Below are 21,240 nucleotides of genomic sequence, written 5' to 3' on the forward strand. Positions count from 1 at the left end.
GTGAACTCGTTTGCCGTCTCTATGGTAGAGCACATGTGGCTGATTTTACCTGGGAAAGGCATGCGATTCTCTAATATCAAATTTCACAACTTGTTTGATCTCGCAGGGAGAAACTGGAAAACACTTTCGCGGCAGCAACATCTCCGCTGTGTTCGCCATCGATCTCCAAGCGTGGGGTGCATTGGTTTACCCTTGAAAACTGTCTTTTTCTAAACTCCAATTGTTTCAGTTCCGAAAATTTGTACTTGTTTAATGAAACTTTGTTATGCGAAAAGAAAGCAACGTGCGCAGTTTCGAGAGCACGGCATATCGTAGACAGAAAGAGGTTTTTTTTTAACGTGAGAATATAATGGAAACGGAAAAATTAATTCGTTTATTTCGAATGCGGCGGATTGTTATACAATCACAAGTCGAACTGATGATGAACCGGGAAAAATTTCAGTTTATTTCCAACCGGAACGGAAACAATTATTGACTTGTAAATGACAAAGATAGACGCATTTGTTACCTAACGTTTTATGGCACATCCTTACAACTTGAGAAAAGGTAGAGATTCCTTTGTCGCATGAACAATTTTGTGGAATCGTTAGAAAAAAAAAGGCGTCGAACTCAAGTCACGTTCGCATGAAAGGTAATATTGCAATGGTAGCGTTGAAGTCGGCTGGATATGTCATTCTTTCATGATGTGGTATCGAGCAGTATCCGCTTCCGCCAACTGGATGACTTCCTCTAAACTGGGCTGCGTAAGAAAGGAAATAGAATAAAATTCTGGAAGATGAAAGTCACACGCAATGAAAACTCGATGATTACTTGATGCAAGCCACCAAGTCGTCGGATAAAACAGAGACGTTCTTCGTTACAAAAGAGTGGATGTATGGGAGTTGTGGGGGTCAACGATAATTTGCACGCGGGGTCCCATGGAAAGACTTCAATTTCAATTACATATAATGGAGCTAATATGCCCTACAAAGAAAAATCATCATTGATTGGTTATAAGGCAGGCTTCAAGAAAAAAAGCTATTTCATACAAAGTCATGTTGTGCTGCAGCATCCCTGTCACACCTGTGTAGATTAAATATTGTATTTTGGTAACAAAAGGCTATTGTAATCACTTGACTCTTACCAGCAATATTTGGATGTCCTCAAAATATGAGGTGTGTTCCTCTGTTCATGATTTACAGGATGAGCTGTGATTTCCGGAATATGGTTGACATCTGTAACTACAGGAAAAAAATGGACAGTGTACATGCTGGGATCAACAGGAGGTTCGAATCTTGAAAAAAGGTCTTGAACTGAGAGCAGAACATGGTCTTTTTGATAGTTTGTTAGACGGATTCCTTGGACATCTCCGTTATCTGTCACTCCACAGTAGACAACACCTCCAGCTCCTGTGTTAAGGAACCCACACAGATTCCTAGAATAAGCAATCAGTAGCCATTACAAGGGATATTAATATAATGGGATTAGACACATACCTTGATATGGGCCTCTGAGTTCTATTGATAATGGCTGCTTGTGGAATGTCATCTTTAGAAAAATTACGGTGACCTTTAAACTCGTGCAGCAGATCCTCCTCGACCGTGAGTCTTTCCCCCTTGACATACACTCTTCTCTTGTAAGCATTACTTTCACTGCTGGAAACAAAGAATACCTTGAGCTGCATAATCAGATAAACCTAAATGAAAACTTGTACCTGGAGGCCATATTCCAAGGAGAGGAAGAGAAATTGTCCGACTTTCGGGAATAACAACTCACTAATACTAGTCAATTACGGGAACTTGAAGGTGAAGGTTGTGATTTGTGTATGTCAAAACTGACGTTTCAAATAATCACCACAAGATTACTTTTCGAAAGACCACATCAACGCCATCTAAGAATCAAAGGTAAACTTAACCTTAATCTTCCATAGATGTCGTTCGCGTACTATTTGTGGAATTTATTTTATTCTATTCAAGTTTTTAATCACCGCGGAATCGGGCGCTATATTCCCATTTAAGAGTTGACAACAAAAATCAATAGAAAACCCTCGAGCGATCTAAGCGAACTCAATTCAAGGGCAACCATGCACGAAGAAACTCAAGCGATGCGTTTGTCAAATTTTTGAATTTAAGCAGGAAATGTGCTCTTTCCTTTCGCTTCCATCCTGACTCCGAAGAAACGCAAAGGAAATATTTTGGCACGTATGAAATTGAAACAAGAGATTGTCATTGTCCATGAAAACAATTTCTTCTTGCATGGTAAACACAATGCCATGTTATTCAATGTGGGTTATTATCATTTTGTGCGTTCGCGTTGTCGTCGCTAGCGCAGCTTCTCCCTCCCCTATTCTCTCCTCAACAACAATAGAAACCCGTTAGAGGGCAGCGATGGGCGGATGAGGGGGCACTTCGTCTTTTTCGTTTGGGTTGAGACGGAGTCAATAATCCCCCTGACGGTCTTCGTCAGCTGTCGGTGCCAGGGAAAGAGAGAATCTCCAGTCACGACTGCGCATGAGCTCACTGACGTCAATAAGGTCTTGCTCTTTCTTGAGCCAAAATGGGGAACCCACAAAACGCCGTGAATCAAGCGCACCACGAAGCATGATCGTTCGTGAAACAAGGCCTTCCCTTTTTTAAATCCCATATAATCGACAGCTCGAGAAGAAATCGATCCGCCCATGACATTAAAGGGAAACCTTCGTGTGTACATACGGAGTAAACCACTTTCCATTTCAATGTGTTGGTCTTTCGCTTTTCTTCGCATAAATTGATCCTGTTTTAAATAGCAATTATACATTGCGTGCGAAATCTTGGGTTATGGTAATGGTAAATGGTCACGCAACTGGCGATTAGAAGATCCTTCCAGCGTCGTACTGCATCTCGTCTTGTACAACAAGGACTAGTATAGACTGTTGCAACACGAGGGTATCCACAGCATTGACTTGACGGGGAGTGTAGCTCCGTCGTCATCTCTCGTGAGGAGCCGAGACCTCGAACGCACACACGCCGACCGGCATTGGTCTGTGCAAAAGGTTCTCCTACACTCCTGTGCGTCTCTCTAGTACACCGCAGTGGGAAAAACAAAACTACAACATTACTGTACGCAAAACAACAAACTCCAGAACAAAAAAAAAAAAGAAAGACCCTTTTTTGTGTGTGGAGCCTACCAAATTCTAGTGGTTCGTGACTTGAAGGATTTCACGACAGCAATTCGAATAGTTCAAAAGACAGTCTTGGTGGTTTTCGTTCTCTTCACCTCGGCAGGTAAAAAAAAAAAGTAAATAAATAAATAAATAGGAAAAAAAAGACAAAACTATCTTGTGGTGTTTGGTAATGATGGATCTCTTAGAAAACAAAAGACATTCCAGCAGCTTCTTAGGTACAAATGTACCCGTAGTCGTTGTGTGGTATTTGAGTAATTTGATATTGTCCTCAACTGAGACCACGTGAATCACAGGTAAAAGAAAAATGCATATTCAGTAGAAATGTATACTCTCACGATTGTCATTTGCGCAGCTGTACGCGCGTTTTTGATGACACGCACATTCACGATAGAGCGCGTCTGTCTCTGTTGGAACAATATAAGCGTGCGTATCCAGTTTCATCACTGGTGGCGTTCATATTTTTTTAAATGGGCATTTTTTGGTGACGGCGACGAAAAGACGTTCCTTTTCCACGTCTCTTTTCTTCTTTTTTTATGATTATTGACACAGCCGAGTGCAGCTGGACTGTATTTTTTTAGGGAAAAGCAAAAGCCTGTGCGCACATATTTTCCTAATGAATTAGGCTAAAAAAAAAAAGGAATTTATTTTTCTACTGTAGACAAGTTCCAAAAGCGCGGAATTGATACCATCCGGCATTTTAGCCTTTGACCGTCAATTGCTTTTCCTCTCTAATCTTCCCATCATTTTTTATTCTCCTTTGTTTTTCAAGGATGAAGATGGACTGAAGATTGACACGAACTGTTTCGTGATGTGAATTGGTATCGATCCGACCGAGTGCTTCCATACGTGTGTGTATGTGTGTGACGTTTGTTCAACCTCCCCCTCACTCAGCAACAACAAAAACAACAACAGCAGCAAAAAAAAATCATTGATTCTGCAGTAGAGGAGAAAAACGCACAACAGGGGAGGGCGAAATTGTTGTGCTCGCGTGTATACCGGGAATTTCCCCCTCTTCGATCAGCTGATAGTGACGTCATCATCCAAACATCAACAAACACTTGGTCGTGTTGCTCATCGGGATCATTTTTAGTGGCCATCGGCGTCCGTCAGAGTGTGTCGACTATCTTTTGCGAATGAGTGGATACGGCGTGATTCTGAACGGCGGAACGGCCGAGAATTTCTCTTTAGGCACAGTGGAAGGTCATCAGGATTCAGCGGGAGTGACATACGATGAATGGGAACCGGAGGATTTGGTGGCCACCGTACAGTTCTTGGCAACATTGGACGACCGGCTGCCGCACAGTGCGTACGTTATCCCCAGCAACAGCGCCGAAGAAGCCGAGGGCCTCGTCGTGCTTTCACCCTTCTGTAATAACAATTCGACAGCAGTAGAGGAAGATGACGAAGCAGATGTAAATCTCGTTGGAACGATGAATACGACGTCCTCTTCCGTCGAGGAGGCCAACGAACCTTTGCTTTCCAGCACCACCCTCCTGGGCGATGCTTCCGCTCCCTCCGCTGCGTTGAGCGACATCACCGCAGAGGAGAATTCCGTTTCTTCTGCCGCCCAGACTCCTTCCTCCATAGAGGAAAGATCAATCATCCGGACCTCCAACAAGCCAACCCATCTGAAAAGGTATGGAGTTGAAGAAACTTAACCTATATTAGAAAGCGTATACCACGCATCCACTTCTTTCAAATGCCCCATTGACTATCCATAACGAATTTTCGTGTTTCTATTCTAAACAGCTATTGACCGATTTTCTTTTACTCCGTGCACTCACGAGTAACTATCCCCCGTAAGCAAAGTTTGAGTTGCTGCCTTTCTCCCGTTCTTGCTTATTCCGAAGACTCACGAAATCTTTATCAAACCAGGAAAATCAGGTTTTGTTTTTGTTGTTATTTTCTGAAAAAGACAACAGTGAACAAGATTCTGTATTCACATGCCATGGTGGATGTACACATGCGAAACTGTTTAAGGAAAAAAAAGGGGGGGGGGGGAGAAAGAGAGCGTCTCAATTTGGAACACGTGCTAGAGGGGGCGACGTTCCAGCTGAACTCATTTGTTCCGGACGCGAAAGAGAAAGCCGAAAATACGGAAAGGCAAAAAGCCCGTGTTCTGTACGCGTATCTAGATAGGACTGTTTACGGACACGCATACGCGTATCGCCTCAAAGCAGTTTATATACATTGACATGGTCGTTGATGAGCTTAAGAACGATCGGCATCACACAGTATGTTCAATCCGGTACAATAAACTTTCCAAACGTATCGAGGAATGTCGAACAGGCTCCATTAACGTGAGGATTAAACTCGTCATCGAGGGTGTAAATATCGATTCGTTCGGCTTTGACAGATACCTTACGTCTATATGTATTTTAACACGCATGTCGAGAAGCCATTTATCTGTTCATCGTTATACGCACGTTGATCTCATCAGTAGGGACATGTCAGTAGTGGCTCACATTTGCGAAGAGGTGGTCCGTGTTCTCTGTTTGCAGTGTTATTGCCTGGTGCGGATGTGCGCAGTAGACAGTGTTGCCCTTCGTCAGCCTCTCACCTTCGCAATACTCTTTTGGATGTTTTATTTCTTCAAATTAGAAGCGACGCGTTTGCTCACATCGAACCGAACATGAAGGAAAAGAAATTTCTGCATAGGTAAACTGGAATGTAACGACGCCGATGACTTGCTCATCCGTCAACTGTTGTGTACATGTCAGATGGTAGGGTGGGGAGAAAAAGACCAGAATAACGGAGGGAAACATGGCAGACGTAGAAAGTGGAATAAGAAAATAGCTAGATTCGAGTTGAAAAGACGAATACCCATTCAGGAGGGAACAAGTAGCAAAGTAGAAGGAGCGTCACACAATATAGAACCCTCCCAAGCGCACACAACTCTCTCATATTGCAAAGAGTGTGACAACGGAGAGGAAGAAAAAAAAACTGGTAGGGGGTTGTTGATTTATCTATTCTTATACACAATCGTTTCGGTAGGGGTGTGTCTGTGTGCAGCAGGCCGGCTATATAAGAAACGAGAAAAGGGGGGTGGGAGGGCATAGGAGACACAAGAGAGAAATGCTGCAGCGAATCATTGGCACGGAAAGAAAGGCGCAGGGGGAACTGTTTTGGACGTCGCTACGTCAGATGGACGGACGGGCAATTTCTGAAACTGCGTACATGTACTATTCTACTTCCATCTGGTTTCCCCAGCGAAAGGGGAAAGGCAAAAGGGAAAGGAACATCATATCGATTTCACACGCCTGCTGGCCCGAATTCATTACCGTTTCAATTTTGATAACCAGCCAATGATTTGCGTGTTAAATAGCTGTCAAAATTTCGGCAACACGTTTTTTGCCTTTTTTTCACCTGCATCAAAACTCCCACACACAATGTAAACGCACTCGCCTGACTGGGAATTGATTGTGACGAACGGCGCTTGTAGTTCTTCGTCGATATTAATTTTTTTATAGGTAATCCAGGCATGACAATCCTATTATTTAGTGGAGAGGATTCTGCTTTTTCCGTTTCTTTCGGCGGCTGCGTTTATTATCAAATTAAAATAGCAAAGGCTATGATTTATGACCCGTGTTTTTGTTAGATGCCCCCATGCACGTGCATCGATCGATCGATCGCAAGGCCGACACAAGAAGAAATACTATAGAAGACGGGCAGGAAAACACGATAAGTTTGTTTTTTGGTTATGGGAACAGCGTGAAACCAGAGACGGCTCTGTACCTCGCTCACTTTGCCATGCTCATGTCTGTTATCATCGGCATCAGTCGACAGGAATGTATTGCTATAATTATATAAGATCCTTCTTAAATGCTTGGATTGACGCCTGCTGGTAGATTGTGAGGGCAAAGCGACACTTAAGCGACACAACAAAGCATCTCGAGCACACTTGGCTTATAAAGAGGAATCGATGACAACACAATCCCCGAGTGGAGCAAAGACGACAAGAGGAAGCGGAGAGGGTGTCAAGTTGGTTTGAAAATTTCCGACCAAGCCCTTCCCGTTCCAACGAAAAAGAAGCTCTGCTCTTTTTATTTTTTTGTGTTCACAAGTTTATAATTAGAATTTTTTGGCTCTCTCGTTCGTTTCAGTTTTTTCTCTCCTTTCATTTTCCTCTTTTTTTCCCGTTGGCGTCCCAGCAAACGTGTGATGTGAAAACCATTTGAATGGCCTCCAGCCACAGGGGCCTACAGCCAAGCAGCAGCAACATGCATCAGAGTCTGTGTAGATGAAGGTCGCGTGCGCAGCAGCAAAGCTTTTTAAATAGTGTCGGGTAGGCGCCCGTCGTTATATATCCCCGACATTAAATACCGATCCTGGTGAAAAGAAATGAGAAAAAAAATGAGAGAAAAGGAAAGCTCCCTGTCCACCTGCCCATCGATCATACAACTCCTGAAAGGGGGGTTTTTAATTGTCTTTTCGGGTTGAATGCTATTCACAAATGTATAGATACACATCATTATGCCTGGTATCTAATGTATCCCACAGAGGCCACAGGGATCAGGGAAAAATTTTATTCAGATATATTTGATTGCCATCCTATTAACATAAGCATGAAAGCACCCTGTAAGAAAAACAAAGAATTTCTTTCCTTTTTTTTTTTCCTTTATTAAATCATAGGCCGCATTTTCGGGTTGTTGTATCTGGCCCTTTGATGGAAGAGCAGGGGAATCAACTATTCCAGCTATTCGTTTAGGCCTGTATGTATATAGTACAGTACAAATATACCACCAACTGTTTCCATTCTCAAGTATCCATCATCTAGAAAAAACATTGGAACGGATCAAGTTTTCCGCGTGTGCGTTTGCGTACCAACAGCGCACTCGTACACGATCTATAATAGAAGTGCGTTCGGTGTACGTTGGCGGCCGTCTATATAGTATTACATAGTTTTTTTTTAAATATACATAAGCATGCAAGGTTAATCTATCATAGAAAAAAAAAGTATGACTTTATATCCTGATCATTCTTTTTTCGGTTGCTGTTCGGATGTTGTTATGTGCACTAGTTCCAAAATATCTTCCTGTCAGGTTAGGGAAAAAAATGGCGTGCCTACGTACACCGACAATTAAAGGCGTGATATGTTTAAACTTCCTGGATGACCTCACGAGCTTGTTTGGGAACACCGCCCACCATTTCCCAATTTTTCTCTTTTTCCCATTTTCTTTGTTGATTTAATAATGTTGGAAAAGCTAAGGTAATGTTTGCCCTCTCCATAAATGTTACATTCTGCGTCGTAATTTTTGAACAAAAAATACAACCATATCATGCTGACTTTCATTCGCGGGAACGTATGGACGATGCGTGTCGAAAGATGATGAAAGGCCACAAGAAAATATGTCTTGTTCATCGTCCGTGTGGGGAAGGCGGAGAGAATGACTTGACTGTTCAAAACAAAGAATGGCATACAACAAAATGCAATTTTTATTTTTTCATTTATTAATAAAGAGAATTTTTCGTACTAGATTATTCTCATTTACGCAATAAGTTGTTGAAAAATAATCAGTGCGTAACGTTCAAGAATATCGATTCCGTACCAACGAGTCATTTTATTCTTCTCTATTTTTTTTCTGTGAAAAATGACTGGTCCTGTTATTTCTTGCTTTGAATTAATGAAGTTGAATTGAATGTCCAATTGCTCCAGTTTTACTGTTTTGGCAGTTCCCCATTTAAAGGGAAATTGAGATTTCAAGTCCTTGTCCTCGTTGTTGGTGGCAATGATGTGTTTATTGCTTGAAAGAAAATACAAGCCTTATTGATCCAACTTATAAATTATCGATTGTTGAATACAGGGTTTCGTTTGGAAGCACAAAAGGATCGATGGTAGAAACGCTGATCTACGAGAGTCCACAAACAGAGGAGGGACCCTCTGCGACGTCAGCCGGTTGGAGTAAAACCAACATAAGCAAGGGCAAGAATTTGCGATCAGTCATTGGTGCTGTGCCTGAATCTCTACCGGAAGAGACTGTCGCATTACTCAGGTAAATCTCATCGAATTGTTTTTTACAACTCTATTGAGTATGGGTGGCTAGTAGTTGGCGTGAACGCTTTGTAAACTATAGGCACGAAACTGGAATCAGTCAACCGCCCGTCTGCGTTGGTACTTCACGTGGCGAAGTGCGATCGATTTTTAGACACGGAACTCCGCTGACATTTATATCCATCGGTCTATGCCACCTTTTATGTCGGCTGAGGTCGTTCACAAAACAGCTTTTTTGAGAGGAAATGACGCGTTGTGGCTCTATGCTATAAATGCAACAGATTGCAAATTCCTGAAAACGCCCCTCTCTGTCATTTTAATAGCTAGGCTCTATAGGCTTATTGATCAGGCGGTTTTTGTTTTTATTTTCTGCGCATGAATCCATATCCCTATCCCTGAAGCTTGCATTATTATTTATTTTCCCATCATTAGGGCAATCAGGAAAATCCAATAGTTCTTTACACAACCACTAGGTGGCAGTTTGCGCTTGACGAAAGTATAAATTACAAAGAAGAGAGCTTTTCATTAGCGCTAAATGTACAAGTTAGATGGGACAATAAAAACGAAACTTAAGAACCCGATCTAATAAAATGGGAAGATATATTTTTTGCGTTAATTTCTCCCTAGAGAAACCACTGTTCGTCGATGCTTTTTCGCTGTCAAGAAAACACTTGTTCCCATCCGACAACGCTGTATACCAATACCCTATAGTGACATTATTTATTCTTTTTTCCCTCTCTTTCGTCGTCGGCTCTTTTTTTTCTGTACGTGGCTTAACAGACACAAAGTTGCACCAAAGCCGACACCGTTCAAGTTTAAACGGGCACCACCTCAACCACTTGAATCATTTACCGGTAAGAAAACGTACCAATTTTTCATCCCGCATCCATTGGAACTGCTCCCTTTTCCTCTAACTAGGCTCAGGTCGGTTGTTTATATATACAGGGGCCCCACCCATGTCCGGGCGTCTGTAAACAACACAATAAGGGCCGGCAACCAATCTGTTCGCAGTCATCTACAAGTTGCTCTATTTAAAATGGTTTAAAACAGTTCTTTCCCACTTCACTCACTAATAGAGGTGAAAAGATAATGCTTCTTTGCCAGCTTCTTATCTGCAACTTTCAGTCATGCCGTTACTTTCTCTTTGGTTACACTGCCAGGAGAAGCCATGTAAGATTTGTTGGCTTTGCACTCTTTCGTTCGTATGTAGCTATCCTAGGATCAATGTGATTATGATGTCATGGCACATTGTGGATGTCTTTGCATACCGAAGGAGATAGGTTTTTGATTGTTCTGTGGTTTTACGACACCTCTTCCTGTTTTATGTCATGGTTATTGGGGAGCATCAAGGTGGCAAATGGCCAGTTCCCGAAAGTCTATTTCCAGGTTACCCACTGTGCTACCTTTTAATTAAATGAGGAGGCATGTAGATGTAGTATTTGTTTCCTGGATCAGATTTGGCGAATTCACCAATTTTTTATTTATGAAACTTTCACCAAGAGCCAAGGGTGATAACTCGAAAGCCATCGGTCAAACGATTTTTAGGACAGCGAAGTCGATTAGGGTTGTCAGCATTATATGGAAATTCCGTTACCTCCGCGAATGCGAAACCTTAAGAAGCAATCCCATTAGTTAGGGAATCCAAAACCAGAGCCGTCGTCACAGCTGGTCGGCGTTGTTCAAACAACAACCTTCATGAAGATCTGTTGGATCTTTTGTTTTCTCTCTGTCGGAGCAAAGTATTTCATCGAGATTTTGGAGGAATTCCAAGAATGTGTACGCGTTGCGGCGCCCACGTTTTGCCTTGATTTTTGGTATGATCGGCTACGTCGTCGTGAGTTGCTGGCTCGTTGCTTTCGGTCAAGTGTACTCTGGCCGCAACCTGGCACAGTTGAGCGCCGTTTATAAATAGACGGAAGCCCCGAATGATATCCGCTCGCAAGCGCGTGCTCGAAGGAAATCACGGGCATCATCACTGTCCGCAACACAACGTTCAGAAAACAGAAAATAAAACCTGTTTTCTGCACGGAAAGCTTTAAGTTCATTGTATTTTTTTTTTGGTTTTATTTTTTGTTTTTCCATTTAAATGTTTTTTGAAGGATGTCATTCTGGCAATGGCCTGACCTCTTTTTTTGCTCCTGGGTATTTCCGCCATCAGCTGCTTATTTTTCATTCTTTTAACTGGCTTAAAAACCCGCGAACGTGATGTCGTACTGCACCGTCATCAGCAAGTCTAATATTGTAGAGGTTACCCCCGGAGGCGAAAAAGAAAGGAAGAGATAGTTTGGATCCAGCGCATCCCTCAGCCGTCGTGGTTGTTGTTTGTTGTCGATTGTCCGCACGCATTCACCATTCGACCTCGTCGGAGTTTTTTGAGGCTATTCGCTTGCCTCCTCCTCTTCGTCCTCCCGCTTTCTTTCCGTGCAAAGGCTCATACCTCCGCCAGCTGCGAACACTGGCGGAGGCTGAGAACAAAAGCTGGCGGCGAACGACGATGTTGTTGCTTGCCTTCTCTTTAAAGTGGTCGACCTTGGCATCGAATTGGTGAAAGTGAACGTCAAAACACTCCCGAAATCGTCTCCGTGATTTTCGCTCTTCGTGACAGTGGCAAATAAAAAGCGAATTTCTTGTTGTCATGGAGACTACTAGTTACCAAACGAGTCCGCCTTTAAAGTAAGCACTTCATGGGTCTGTGTCTATGTTGTGTGCCTTTCATGGGCAAAGGAAAAAAAAACGAACGAGAAAGGGAGGGGCATTTGAACGACTCTGTTTCGTGACACGATGGATGAGTCTGATTGGCCATTTTTGTTGATTGACACAACCATCACGTACATAGGATGTAACAATCTAAACGATATTTAATCTTTTTTCTTTGTCTGTTTATGAGCAGTGAATCGTCTCGGTCGGCCTCCAAAGTCCGAGTTACGTACTTTGAATCTAAACGACCCCTGACGCTACCATCGCCGGAAGCGTCGGATGCGGAGTGGGACGACATGGCCGAACCACCGCCGCAGCAACAACAACTCAATTACACCCGACAACCCAGGTATGTATTAAGAAACAATCAACTTATTTGATGATAGCTAATAAATCACTCGGCCATCAAAAGGAGCTTCTTGCCGCCGGTCATCGATCAATTTCAAATTCACGCATTAGTTTGAACTTTGATTACATTAGTCTCTTCGTATTTTCGTTAGCTTAATAGGGAAGTTGTTTTCATAAACGTATCCCGGAATAGCCTCCATCCGCGTTGTTTTTTGATTCAACAAATGCTTCCGTCACTCACACAAACACACACCGGGGAAACTTGGCGTGTGTGTGTGTGTGTGTGTGTATATGTGTGTGTAAGGTGTGTCGTGATCGACGAGAGGAGAGAGGAAGGGAGGAACAGGGCAGGGCAGTCAGAGCTGCTGCTACCAGCCAGACAGTCTACAACTCACGCGGTTGCCGACGAGACGTTGGCGCACGCGTCCTTATCTTGTACCCCTTTTTATTTTGGACATTTGGTTTAGACGAAAATTTCTCCTTCTATTTCTGTATTTAAAATTGGTACACTACCAAAGTGATTTTTTCGAGTGGATTATACGTATATCCGGGACCCTTTACTCGTCTTCTTCTTTTACTACTCTGTTGTTGTATACGAGTGTTTGGGTACTTGAAACGGGGTCCCTTCGTTTTTGCCTCAGCAAAAATCTTGGTCGCCGTCGATGGGTGGGTCGCCAGTTGGGTTCTGAACGCGTAGTTTCCCTGAGGGCAGTTTATATTTAGACGATTACGCCATCGTCTTCTTTGGAGGCGTCGGGAGTGCCCGCTGTGCATATGACAGTCGTCATATAGCTGCTAGTGTAAAAAGCCGACCGTGAACGTTTCACTGTGATTGATCGAATGAGTGCTACCCTGACAACCGAGACGCACAAATGCCGGCCATGAACCGATCCCACGGAGGCAGACTTTATTACGTACTGCGTCTTCCCGATGGTAGCAGGTATAGATTGAGCTAGGCTCAAAACTTCATTCCGTTTTACGTGACGCTTTAACGTGTTCCGATGAAACAGCTTAAAGCGAGCTACGTTTTATTTCTTGTAACGATAGCGTCGTGGTTTTAAATTGTTTTCTTTGGCTTGATGACATCGTATAAAAAGGCCATCTGTCAATTCCAATGGATTGGAATAGATTTGGTCTTGTTGTCTGGTTCCTGTTTAGTGGACCAGCCAACACTCTGTTTTTATTTGCTAGTTAGAAATCAATCTAGTGGAAATGGAATGAATGAATGAAACCATTACAGGACCCATAGTGGTTGAAAATGTATGAACAGAAATTTCACATGCCTTGTGTTCTTGTTTGTTTGTTTTCCCTTTTATTACGCAGCACGGAATCGGGACAGGACAATCCATTCCGGCCGGATGGCGATCTAAGTCGCGAAGCGGACGAGCTCGTAGAACTGCTGAAAGGCGGGCGGGTTTCCATCTCTGAAGTGCTGAAAAATAAAGATGGCAGCCATCAGCCAGAACCGACCTTTATTGACGAACAACAGCCGACTTCTGAAGAGGCTGTCCAGGTGAGCGGATCACCAGCACCACGGAATACGTCTACTCCTTCATCTCCGGCCAGCAAAGCTGAGTCTCCAGACGGCGGAAGAATCAACGGCAATTTAACCGAACAGGAGAAGAAGGCTGCAGAGGCGGCCGAAGGCGGTGCGGTCGAAGTCCAGCGTGGAGTTGTGGCTCCCGTAACCGGCGAGAGTCAAGTCGAACACGTTGTGATCAAGAAGAAATCCAAGTGTCAGTGTTGCGTCATTCAGTGATGATCACCGATGTTCTGTGCTGATAAACTGCCGCGGCCGTCTCTCCTATCGCCGCATCAGTTGGACTCTTTTTCTTGTTTGATTTTCCTTTTTTTTTTTATCTTTTTTTTTTCCTGCCTCTCAAGACTTCTGACGCGGTTGACGCCCAATTATAGGATGTGAAGACGCCCTCTCTCCTGTTCTGTCTGTCTTCTAGATCCATAATATTCTGTTTTATTATTTATTATTATTATTATTTTTTTTTTTGTATTTTTTTTTCCAATGGCGGATTCGAGACAGTTACTAATTGTATCCTATGGTGACTAGACTACCATAGCTTTTACCCATAACCAATTCCTGTTCCGGAATATCTTTTTTTGACTGAAAGTCGTAAGAAGGGTGGAGGGAAGGGAGGAAAAGGAAGAGAAGACAAGTTCCGCTGTATTTTTGTTTCATCATGCGAGTGAACAAATTTATTGATTTCCTTTATATCGGGAAGAAATATCGAGATTCCTCCCCATATATTTGCTAATGGTTCACGCAACCGTACGGTACTCTTTCGCTCCTAATCTTTGTTTAACCTTGGTCCCGCAATAACCTCTACTACTCGCAAATCCTTCGATCCAACAACTGCTACCATGCTCTATTCACACGTGTAACCTGTGGTACATATAACTCAACATGCAGTTGTTCGTGCGCAAGAAGGGAAGGAGATTTTCAGGAGAGGAAAACGCAAAATGAAGAAAAAGCTTGGCCATTGGATTTTGACGACAACAAAAAAATGTGACGGGGTTTTAACAACATGTACGACGTCCTAAATATATCGGTGTATGATGTACATATGTTTTCGTCTGCGTGTATTCCGGTCCTTTTTTTTACTATTTTTATTACTATTATTTTTATCTTCTGCGTTTACTGTGAGGGAGTGGGAGGAGTAAGTTGTCCAATTATGGAAATCTTTGGGATTATTGCTTCTGTCGCTGCTTAATATTATTTCTATATTTAATCGTTGTATTGTAGGTTCATAAAGATATCCTGCTGCTTTCTCCGTTAGGTTGAACGGGCTTTAATTATGACGACGCACACACGATATTGTTCAGAGACGTTTCATCTTTCCCCAGATCTTTGAACACTATTCAAAGGTGGGGAACAAGGTGCTGTCTCTACCCTCTTCCTTCCCCATTATTTGGATATCCATTGGCCAATTTGTGTAGACCGTGTCAACGCCAGATGACTTTTAGTAAAAAGATGTCGCCGTCTCGACCACGATTCCATTTCAAAAAAAAGAGAAAAAAAAATGCGAAACAAGAAAACCACAGCCGAACGAAAAAGATGCGAATCTTACTCGTGTTCCGACTTTGTCGTCTTACCCTTGTCCTGTATGTAAACACATTGAAAATTGCAGCCTTTTCCCCACGTATTCTCTCGCTCTGATCCCCTCTTCTCTTTCCCTACCCACCGACGCCAGAAGCAAAGAAACAACTAAAAATGAGTATGGAAAGAAGTGAATATATTCAACGTGAAACAAAAAAGGCCACTTGTATCTTCATTCAAAATCATAGACGTGCCAATTGCCATTACTGTCAAATACTTGAAAAATGGTTGCTTAAGGTAAAAGAATGTAAAACTTGTTGGCCTAATCTAAGTTGGAAAAATGAACTAATTGTAGAAAGTTAAAAGACTTAAATGCAAACAAATTTTACGCGCTTTCATCTTGAGAAATTATAGGACTATAATCAGATGACCGAGGACGCGAAGAAATTGGTTCATGAGATAAAGGACCAAGGGAACTGTAGACACGGCGTCGATATACGACGAAAACGATGGAGGCTATCACGATGCAGATCAATGTCAATGCAGTTAGGAATGATACCAAAAGCAGGCTTTCGATCTCAACGACCTTGGCACGCTGGACAATATTCAGAAAATGGGTGGTCATGATTAGGTCGTCGCGGAATAGGACGTGCTTCCCGTCTTGGCAAGACTGCATGTCGTCCACCATCAGGTGAGAGATAGTGCAGATGTGATCCCGCATGCAGGCTGCGTTGCATTCTTCGAAGACGTGCCCAACTGTATTGAAGAAGTAGCTACGAATTGGATTATAATAGAGTTAGGGACCTGAATAATTCAACAGCAAAGCAGTAGAAAAACCCTTTTCATACTAGCGCTCGAAGACTTTGGGATTCGCCACCATGTCTCGGTAGATCGATAGCATGTTTTCCAAGCTCAGATCTCGCACGCCGTAAGCGACTGTGGCTTGATACAGCAGTTGCCATTGCGGATTTGTTGGTGTTTGTTCAGCCATTCCAGTTAAGTTAAAATAATATTGCCTAAAGGTAAGCAATGGTAAAAAAAAAACAGTGACCTAAAACTGGAATTCTGAATTTGCATACCAATAATCATTTATTCCGTTTAGACTGTAGCTGTAAAGCCTCAGGCTTGGATTGACTCCACCCGTGTGGAGCCATGGCGTTACAGATGGAGACACGAAGGCTACACTTTTCACTTGACCTAATTGGTGAAAAAAAAGTTTAACATTTTTCACTTGGAAGCAAGATAATGATGGATCGTAATTACGTCGATCGTTGGCAATCAGCCGGAAAGAGTCTGTGTGAGTATGGCCGTAAACTTGAGTTAGGATAATGTCACCATAGGTTTGGATAAGTTGCACATAGCGGTCGTTTTGACCCGGATTAAAAAACGGTGGCCCGATCCATCTTTCAAAATAGCCTGGTGGGATATGAGCTGCTACGATGACCTATGGATGTTTCAGATAAAGCAAAAAACTGAACAATGTACTGGCTGACAATAAGGAGAGCATAAACCATGCTATCATACTTTGTTCCTTTTGGACTCTGCCGTCTTGAGTTGGAGTTCAAACCATTTCAACTGCTCACAAGGATCGTCTTGGTCATGGGTCAAGTTGTTTGGTACATTGTACAAATTCGTGTTTAAAATGATAACCTATACCAATGGAAGTTTTTCAATTTCAAACCACTGCAGATAACTGAAAGTGAAAACAAATTACAGTAGGATTACAGACCTTTAAGTCGGGTGTGACATCCAGCGAGTAGAATCCACATTTACCAAAGCATTCCTGCGCTTGCTTGTCCAACAGCTCATTCCACCCTCCTTCACTATTCATAAAAAACAAAAAAAAACACATTTGCTCTTTTTTTTTCCTACAATCGACCAAAAATATCGAATGCGCTCACGTCAAATATGCATGATAAAAAGCTTCGGCTTCTGCCGGATAAAGGTCTTCCGGGAATACATCATGGTTTCCGAGAACAGGAATTAAGGCTAAAAATAATTAGTACAAGTGAATTAATATCATTATCCAAGTACCGATAATATAAATTGCAATTTCAAAATTTTTACTGGTATTGGGGAAATTTTTTCTAATTGTATTGCTGACATTACGGAGAGATGAAAATATCACTGACCAGTCGGGTGATGGATCTTTGACATGAGGAGTATTGTCTCTGTGGTAATAACAAAAAATTCAATAAAATTTTTTTTAATTTAGTACAATATTGTCCTCTTACCCAGTCCAAATGATAAAATTAGGAGTTACAGTGTTTTCTGCCATTCCTCTGATTGAAAATTCAATCAGATCCCAAGGTGCATCACAGCTGTACATTCCATATTGTCCAGCACACGTATAATCACGAGTGTCTGGATTGCTGGATGCAAGCAAATGGTTTTCGTTGCTTGCATGGCACATTGACCTAGGATCTCCATCTCTACTATATCTTTGGTCCCAATGCAAATCAGTGAGTTGCCAAAAATGACCTATTAGATAAGAAATAACAATGGTTGCACGAAATTACTGATAGTTTTAAAGAAAAACATTGATAAACCTGTGTGTTCCGCTGAAAGTTTTATGAAGAAGCTGCCGAAGTGGATTAAGGTGAAAAAAATCTTTATCGTTCCTGAACTAAACTCCCTCTCTCGATGCCAGGTTATCACCATAGCACACAATGAAAGGTGACTAGTAATAAAAATAGGACAGCTGGCCCTAGAAATAAGACCAAACGAAAATTTTTGTTATTATTGATATCAGCGGAACGCTTCGTTACTCCTCACTCTCCGTTACTCCAGGTCAAGTTACTAAATTTATTTACAAATAAACAGAATTACTGGCACTGACGAATCCCTCAAGTTTCGGTTCGGGGGGCGGATTAAAAACATGAAAGCAGACAAACCTGAACAAACATTGGAAGAAATTTTATTAATGCGTTGCAATACGCTAATGTCTTGATTTTAATTTCATATGCTAGGCAACACTGGACGTCTGCTGGCAAAGTGGATTTAGTTTGCCACGAGTTATGAGATGGAGAAAACTCTTTAAATGCATGAAGTGTGGATAATTTGAAACTGAAAATCGAGAATGAGCCGCTTAAGTTATGTCGATAAGATAATTCTAGCGCCAATGGTCCGTATGGGTACCTTGCCTTTACGGCTATTGGCGTTAAGGTACGGGGCAGACATTGTTTATACTGAGGAAATAGTGGACAAGAAGATGGTGAGGACTAAACGCGTTGTAAATGGTAAGAATAACTTACGATAAAAAAAAAATCGTCCCATGTTTTATTTGGATGTATTTTTTCCACAGATATCCTTGGAACTATTGACTTCATAGATGAGTTTGATGGAAGTGTGGTGTTTAGAACTTGTAATGAAGAATCCAATTATGTGGTTTTTCAAGTAGGAACGAGTGACCCTGAACTTGCAGTTAAAGTTGCAAAGATTGTGTAAGTAGTACAATATGTGATGTTCATTCTTTTTGCCATTAACATACCGTTTATAACTTTAGAGAAAAGGATGTAGCTGGTTTTGATGTTAATATGGGCTGCCCTAAAGAGTTTTCCATTAAAGGAGGGATGGGGGCTGCTTTGTTGAAGCAGCCTGAAAAAGTTAAGGATATTTTGACAAACTTGGTGTCAAACATAACAATTCCAGTAACATGTAAAATACGGCTGTTGCCTAACATCGAAGAAACAATGGATCTTGCTAGGACAATTCAAAGTTGTGGTGTTACTGCAATAGCAGTACATGGGAGAACCAAAGAAGAAAGGCCACAACATCCAAATAATAATGAAGCCATAAAAAAAAATAGCAGAAGACCTGAGTATCCCTGTTATAGCAAAGTAAGGCCTTAAGCAAATTTAATAATTTTGCATGCAGCTAATTATTTCTTGAATATTTTTAGTGGTGGTTCCAAGGAAATTGACAGTTACGAGCATATATTAAAGTTCCGGATGTCTACGAGTGCATCCAGTGTGATGATCGCTCGAGCAGCTCAGTATAATAGCTCTATTTTCCGTAAAGAAGGAAAGTTGCCGCTAGACGAAGTGATCCCAGAATACCTAAGGCTTTGCATCGAATATGACAATGTCTTTACCAACACCAAGTATTGCGTGCAAATGATGCTTAGAGATCTTCAAGAAACTCCTATGGGGAAGCGCTTACTGGACTCAAAAACAGAGGAGGAAATCTAGTAAGTCGCCTATTCCTCCCCAATAAATGTGCGTTTCTCAATGTAATGTTTGAAATGTTCTTTTTTAACAGTAAAATTTGGGGCCTTCTGGATTATTATAAGAAGAAACAGGAAGAATTCAAGAGTCTTTCACTGAAACTACAGGTGTCATTACCAAGCATGGGTCATCTTGAGCCAGCCCAAAAAAGGGCTAAAACCGAATCGACATTCTTTAGTCGGGTTTGCGAAAATGACGATGTCATCAAAGTGATGATTCCTCTACGAAAGCCATATCAAAAGCATATTCTTCCTAAGACAGTGCTACACGAACATGCGTGCAAAGCGCAGCATAGTAAACTTCCATTCTATCGTTCCGAGCAAGTTGATAAGCTATTTTTTTCAACTGTCGTCGTGGATGGCAAACAATACTCCAACCGCTATCTGTAATTACTAAATTGTTTTAATAGCTGCATATCACTATTATTATATTTTCTCTTATCAAATAGGGAAAAAAATAAACGGACAAGTGAGCAGGCAGCAGCTCTGGCTTGCTTACACGCCCTAAATTTACTTCCCGCTGATACCACAGAATGACTTGCTTCAACTGACAAAGTAGGTGACACTTACTCCCTCTTCCTTTATGATATAGATTGAACAAGGAAAATAGGTATAGCAATTCCCCTCATCCAAGGGTTTTCCCTGTTAAACGAAAATATTTTGTAATCTCAAATAGCCTCACTATAGTATAACCGATCCGGTTATATCCTGGTAGAAACGCAAAACTTGACCCTGTTCCATTAAATAGAGATAAGAACAATCAATATCTCTTGTATGCGCTTTAATGCATGTGTCAATAATGTTCAATTGTTTTATAATTTCATAACGCAAAGCGGGTTTATTCCATATTGACGCGCTAGGCAAACATGTAAATGTCAAACAAAGTCGAAACGATCTTATCTTCCTGTTAAATGTTGATGTACTCCTTTCGCATCAGACACTATTTGTGGTATTTTATTTTTGAAGGAAACGTAGAGACCCTCAGAATTCAATCGCGGAAAAAACGTTTGTTTTTGATCAGCTGCGTGTTAAGGTGGTCAAAGGGTGGAGAAGAATTTAAAAAATCGATCGTCGTCTTTTGGAAGACAAGCTTAATGTGCTATAGCGAAACATCGAAGGCATCGGCTCAGTGGTTTATATACAATTGTAGAGGCAGATGGGACATTGAGCGATGACCGTACATAAACAAACCAGTAGCATGTGGCTTTACACATAAACAGTGGCCATTCTCTTTTTGACACCGGTGATAGAAGATGAGATTTGCGGTTCCACGAAACATAAATGACTTTAGCTTTCCAACGACGCTTATCAAATTTGAAGATATTTAAAGAAAATAAGTTGTTTCTATGTAATAAGTGCGTACCTAATCGCCGGTTTAGACGAATTGTAAATACTATGGAGGGGATTTTTTCTGTTTTTCGCAGCGCGGAATGTCGGTGTTTGTTGATCTGTCGACGCCAGCTCGTTAACCCAAACGCCTTGTTTAACTCCCTTTGCTAACTAAACCTATACGAAGAGATAGAGTAAGGCAAGGGTAGAGAAGGACTGGTTTTTCTTTTTCCTGAAGATGTGTGTTATACTGTCTACTCAGCTTTGTATATTTGTTTGCTCCAGCAGCAGGAGCGTGTGCCGACCTGGACTCTGGAACGGGTCGCGGAAGCGCGTCTGGTATCGACCCATCAAAACATGTCGGCGGCGGCAACCGCGTCACTTTTTCACGTGTTATTTTTCTCTTCCTCTTCCTCTTTGTGGATACACCTCAGATTCATGTAGCTACACTAGCC

At 41.9% G+C, this 21,240-nt stretch overlaps 4 protein-coding genes across 6 annotated transcripts; 2 read left to right on the forward strand and 2 right to left on the reverse strand.

Annotated features, from left to right (window-relative positions):
* Positions 1–354: 354 nt before the first annotated feature.
* LOC130704493 (protein tofu-2-like) lies at positions 355–1,839 on the reverse strand. 3 transcript variants are annotated; one of them, XM_057525922.2, is made up of 6 exons: positions 1,694–1,839; positions 1,476–1,631; positions 1,124–1,414; positions 1,029–1,062; positions 811–963; positions 355–739 (listed from the first exon to the last, which is right to left on the reverse strand). In XM_057525922.2, the coding sequence occupies exons 1-6, from the start codon at positions 1,702–1,704 to the stop codon at positions 671–673; spliced, it is 714 nt and encodes a 237-aa protein (XP_057381905.1). In that variant the 5' UTR covers positions 1,705–1,839; the 3' UTR covers positions 355–670. The 3 variants fall into 3 exon arrangements, with proteins under 3 accessions (XP_057381905.1, XP_057381906.1, XP_057381904.1); XM_057525923.2 differs by having other exon boundaries at positions 1,476–1,625; positions 1,694–1,830; XM_057525921.2 differs by having other exon boundaries at positions 1,476–1,634; positions 1,694–1,830.
* A 1,140-nt stretch (positions 1,840–2,979) lies between these two features.
* On the forward strand, positions 2,980–14,191 carry LOC130704487 (uncharacterized). Its single transcript, XM_057525909.2, has 5 exons — positions 2,980–3,242; positions 3,912–4,778; positions 8,947–9,135; positions 12,025–12,180; positions 13,503–14,191. The coding sequence occupies exons 2-5, from the start codon at positions 4,276–4,278 to the stop codon at positions 13,936–13,938; spliced, it is 1,284 nt and encodes a 427-aa protein (XP_057381892.1). The 5' UTR covers positions 2,980–3,242; positions 3,912–4,275; the 3' UTR covers positions 13,939–14,191.
* Positions 14,192–15,437: 1,246 nt separating this feature from the next.
* LOC130704483 (acid sphingomyelinase-like phosphodiesterase 3b) lies at positions 15,438–18,128 on the reverse strand. The gene is made up of 11 exons (XM_057525903.2): positions 18,061–18,128; positions 17,781–17,938; positions 17,466–17,712; positions 17,299–17,402; positions 17,133–17,220; positions 16,961–17,054; positions 16,756–16,881; positions 16,495–16,675; positions 16,311–16,428; positions 16,080–16,247; positions 15,438–16,004 (listed from the first exon to the last, which is right to left on the reverse strand). Exons 2-11 carry the CDS (start codon positions 17,890–17,892, stop codon positions 15,617–15,619), a joined length of 1,626 nt encoding a protein of 541 aa, XP_057381886.1. The 5' UTR covers positions 17,893–17,938; positions 18,061–18,128; the 3' UTR covers positions 15,438–15,616.
* Positions 18,129–18,259: 131 nt separating this feature from the next.
* On the forward strand, positions 18,260–20,037 carry LOC130704485 (tRNA-dihydrouridine(20) synthase [NAD(P)+]-like). The gene is given in 7 exon segments (XM_057525907.2): positions 18,260–18,470; positions 18,536–18,674; positions 18,737–19,028; positions 19,030–19,070; positions 19,133–19,420; positions 19,492–19,842; positions 19,906–20,037. Coding segments are annotated over 7 exon segments (1,359 nt in total). The 5' UTR covers positions 18,260–18,310; the 3' UTR covers positions 19,994–20,037.
* Positions 20,038–21,240: the final 1,203 nt, after the last annotated feature.

Source organism: Daphnia carinata, chromosome 3 (assembly GCF_022539665.2).
Source record: "Daphnia carinata strain CSIRO-1 chromosome 3, CSIRO_AGI_Dcar_HiC_V3, whole genome shotgun sequence".
NCBI classification, from domain to species: domain Eukaryota; kingdom Metazoa; phylum Arthropoda; class Branchiopoda; order Diplostraca; family Daphniidae; genus Daphnia; species Daphnia carinata.

Coding starts and splice junctions, on each gene's coding strand:
- LOC130704487 (XM_057525909.2), top strand. CDS start 4,276: ATGAGTGGATACGGCGTGATTCTGAACGGCGGAACGGCCGAGAATTTC. Junction 9,136..12,024: donor GAGACTGTCGCATTACTCAG/GTAAATCTCATC, acceptor GTTTATGAGCAG/TGAATCGTCTCGGTCGGCCT. Junction 12,181..13,502: donor AATTACACCCGACAACCCAG/GTATGTATTAAG, acceptor TTTATTACGCAG/CACGGAATCGGGACAGGACA.
- LOC130704493 (XM_057525921.2), bottom strand. Junction 1,415..1,475: donor ACTCAGAGGCCCATATCAAG/GTATGTGTCTAA, acceptor TGCTTATTCTAG/GAATCTGTGTGGGTTCCTTA. Junction 964..1,028: donor CTGCAGCACAACATGACTTT/GTATGAAATAGC, acceptor TTTTCTTTGTAG/GGCATATTAGCTCCATTATA.
- LOC130704483 (XM_057525903.2), bottom strand. CDS start 17,892: ATGGTGATAACCTGGCATCGAGAGAGGGAGTTTAGTTCAGGAACGATA. Junction 17,221..17,298: donor AAAAAATTTCCCCAATACCA/GTAAAAATTTTG, acceptor AATTATTTTTAG/CCTTAATTCCTGTTCTCGGA. Junction 17,055..17,132: donor TTTTATCATGCATATTTGAC/GTGAGCGCATTC, acceptor TTTTATGAATAG/TGAAGGAGGGTGGAATGAGC.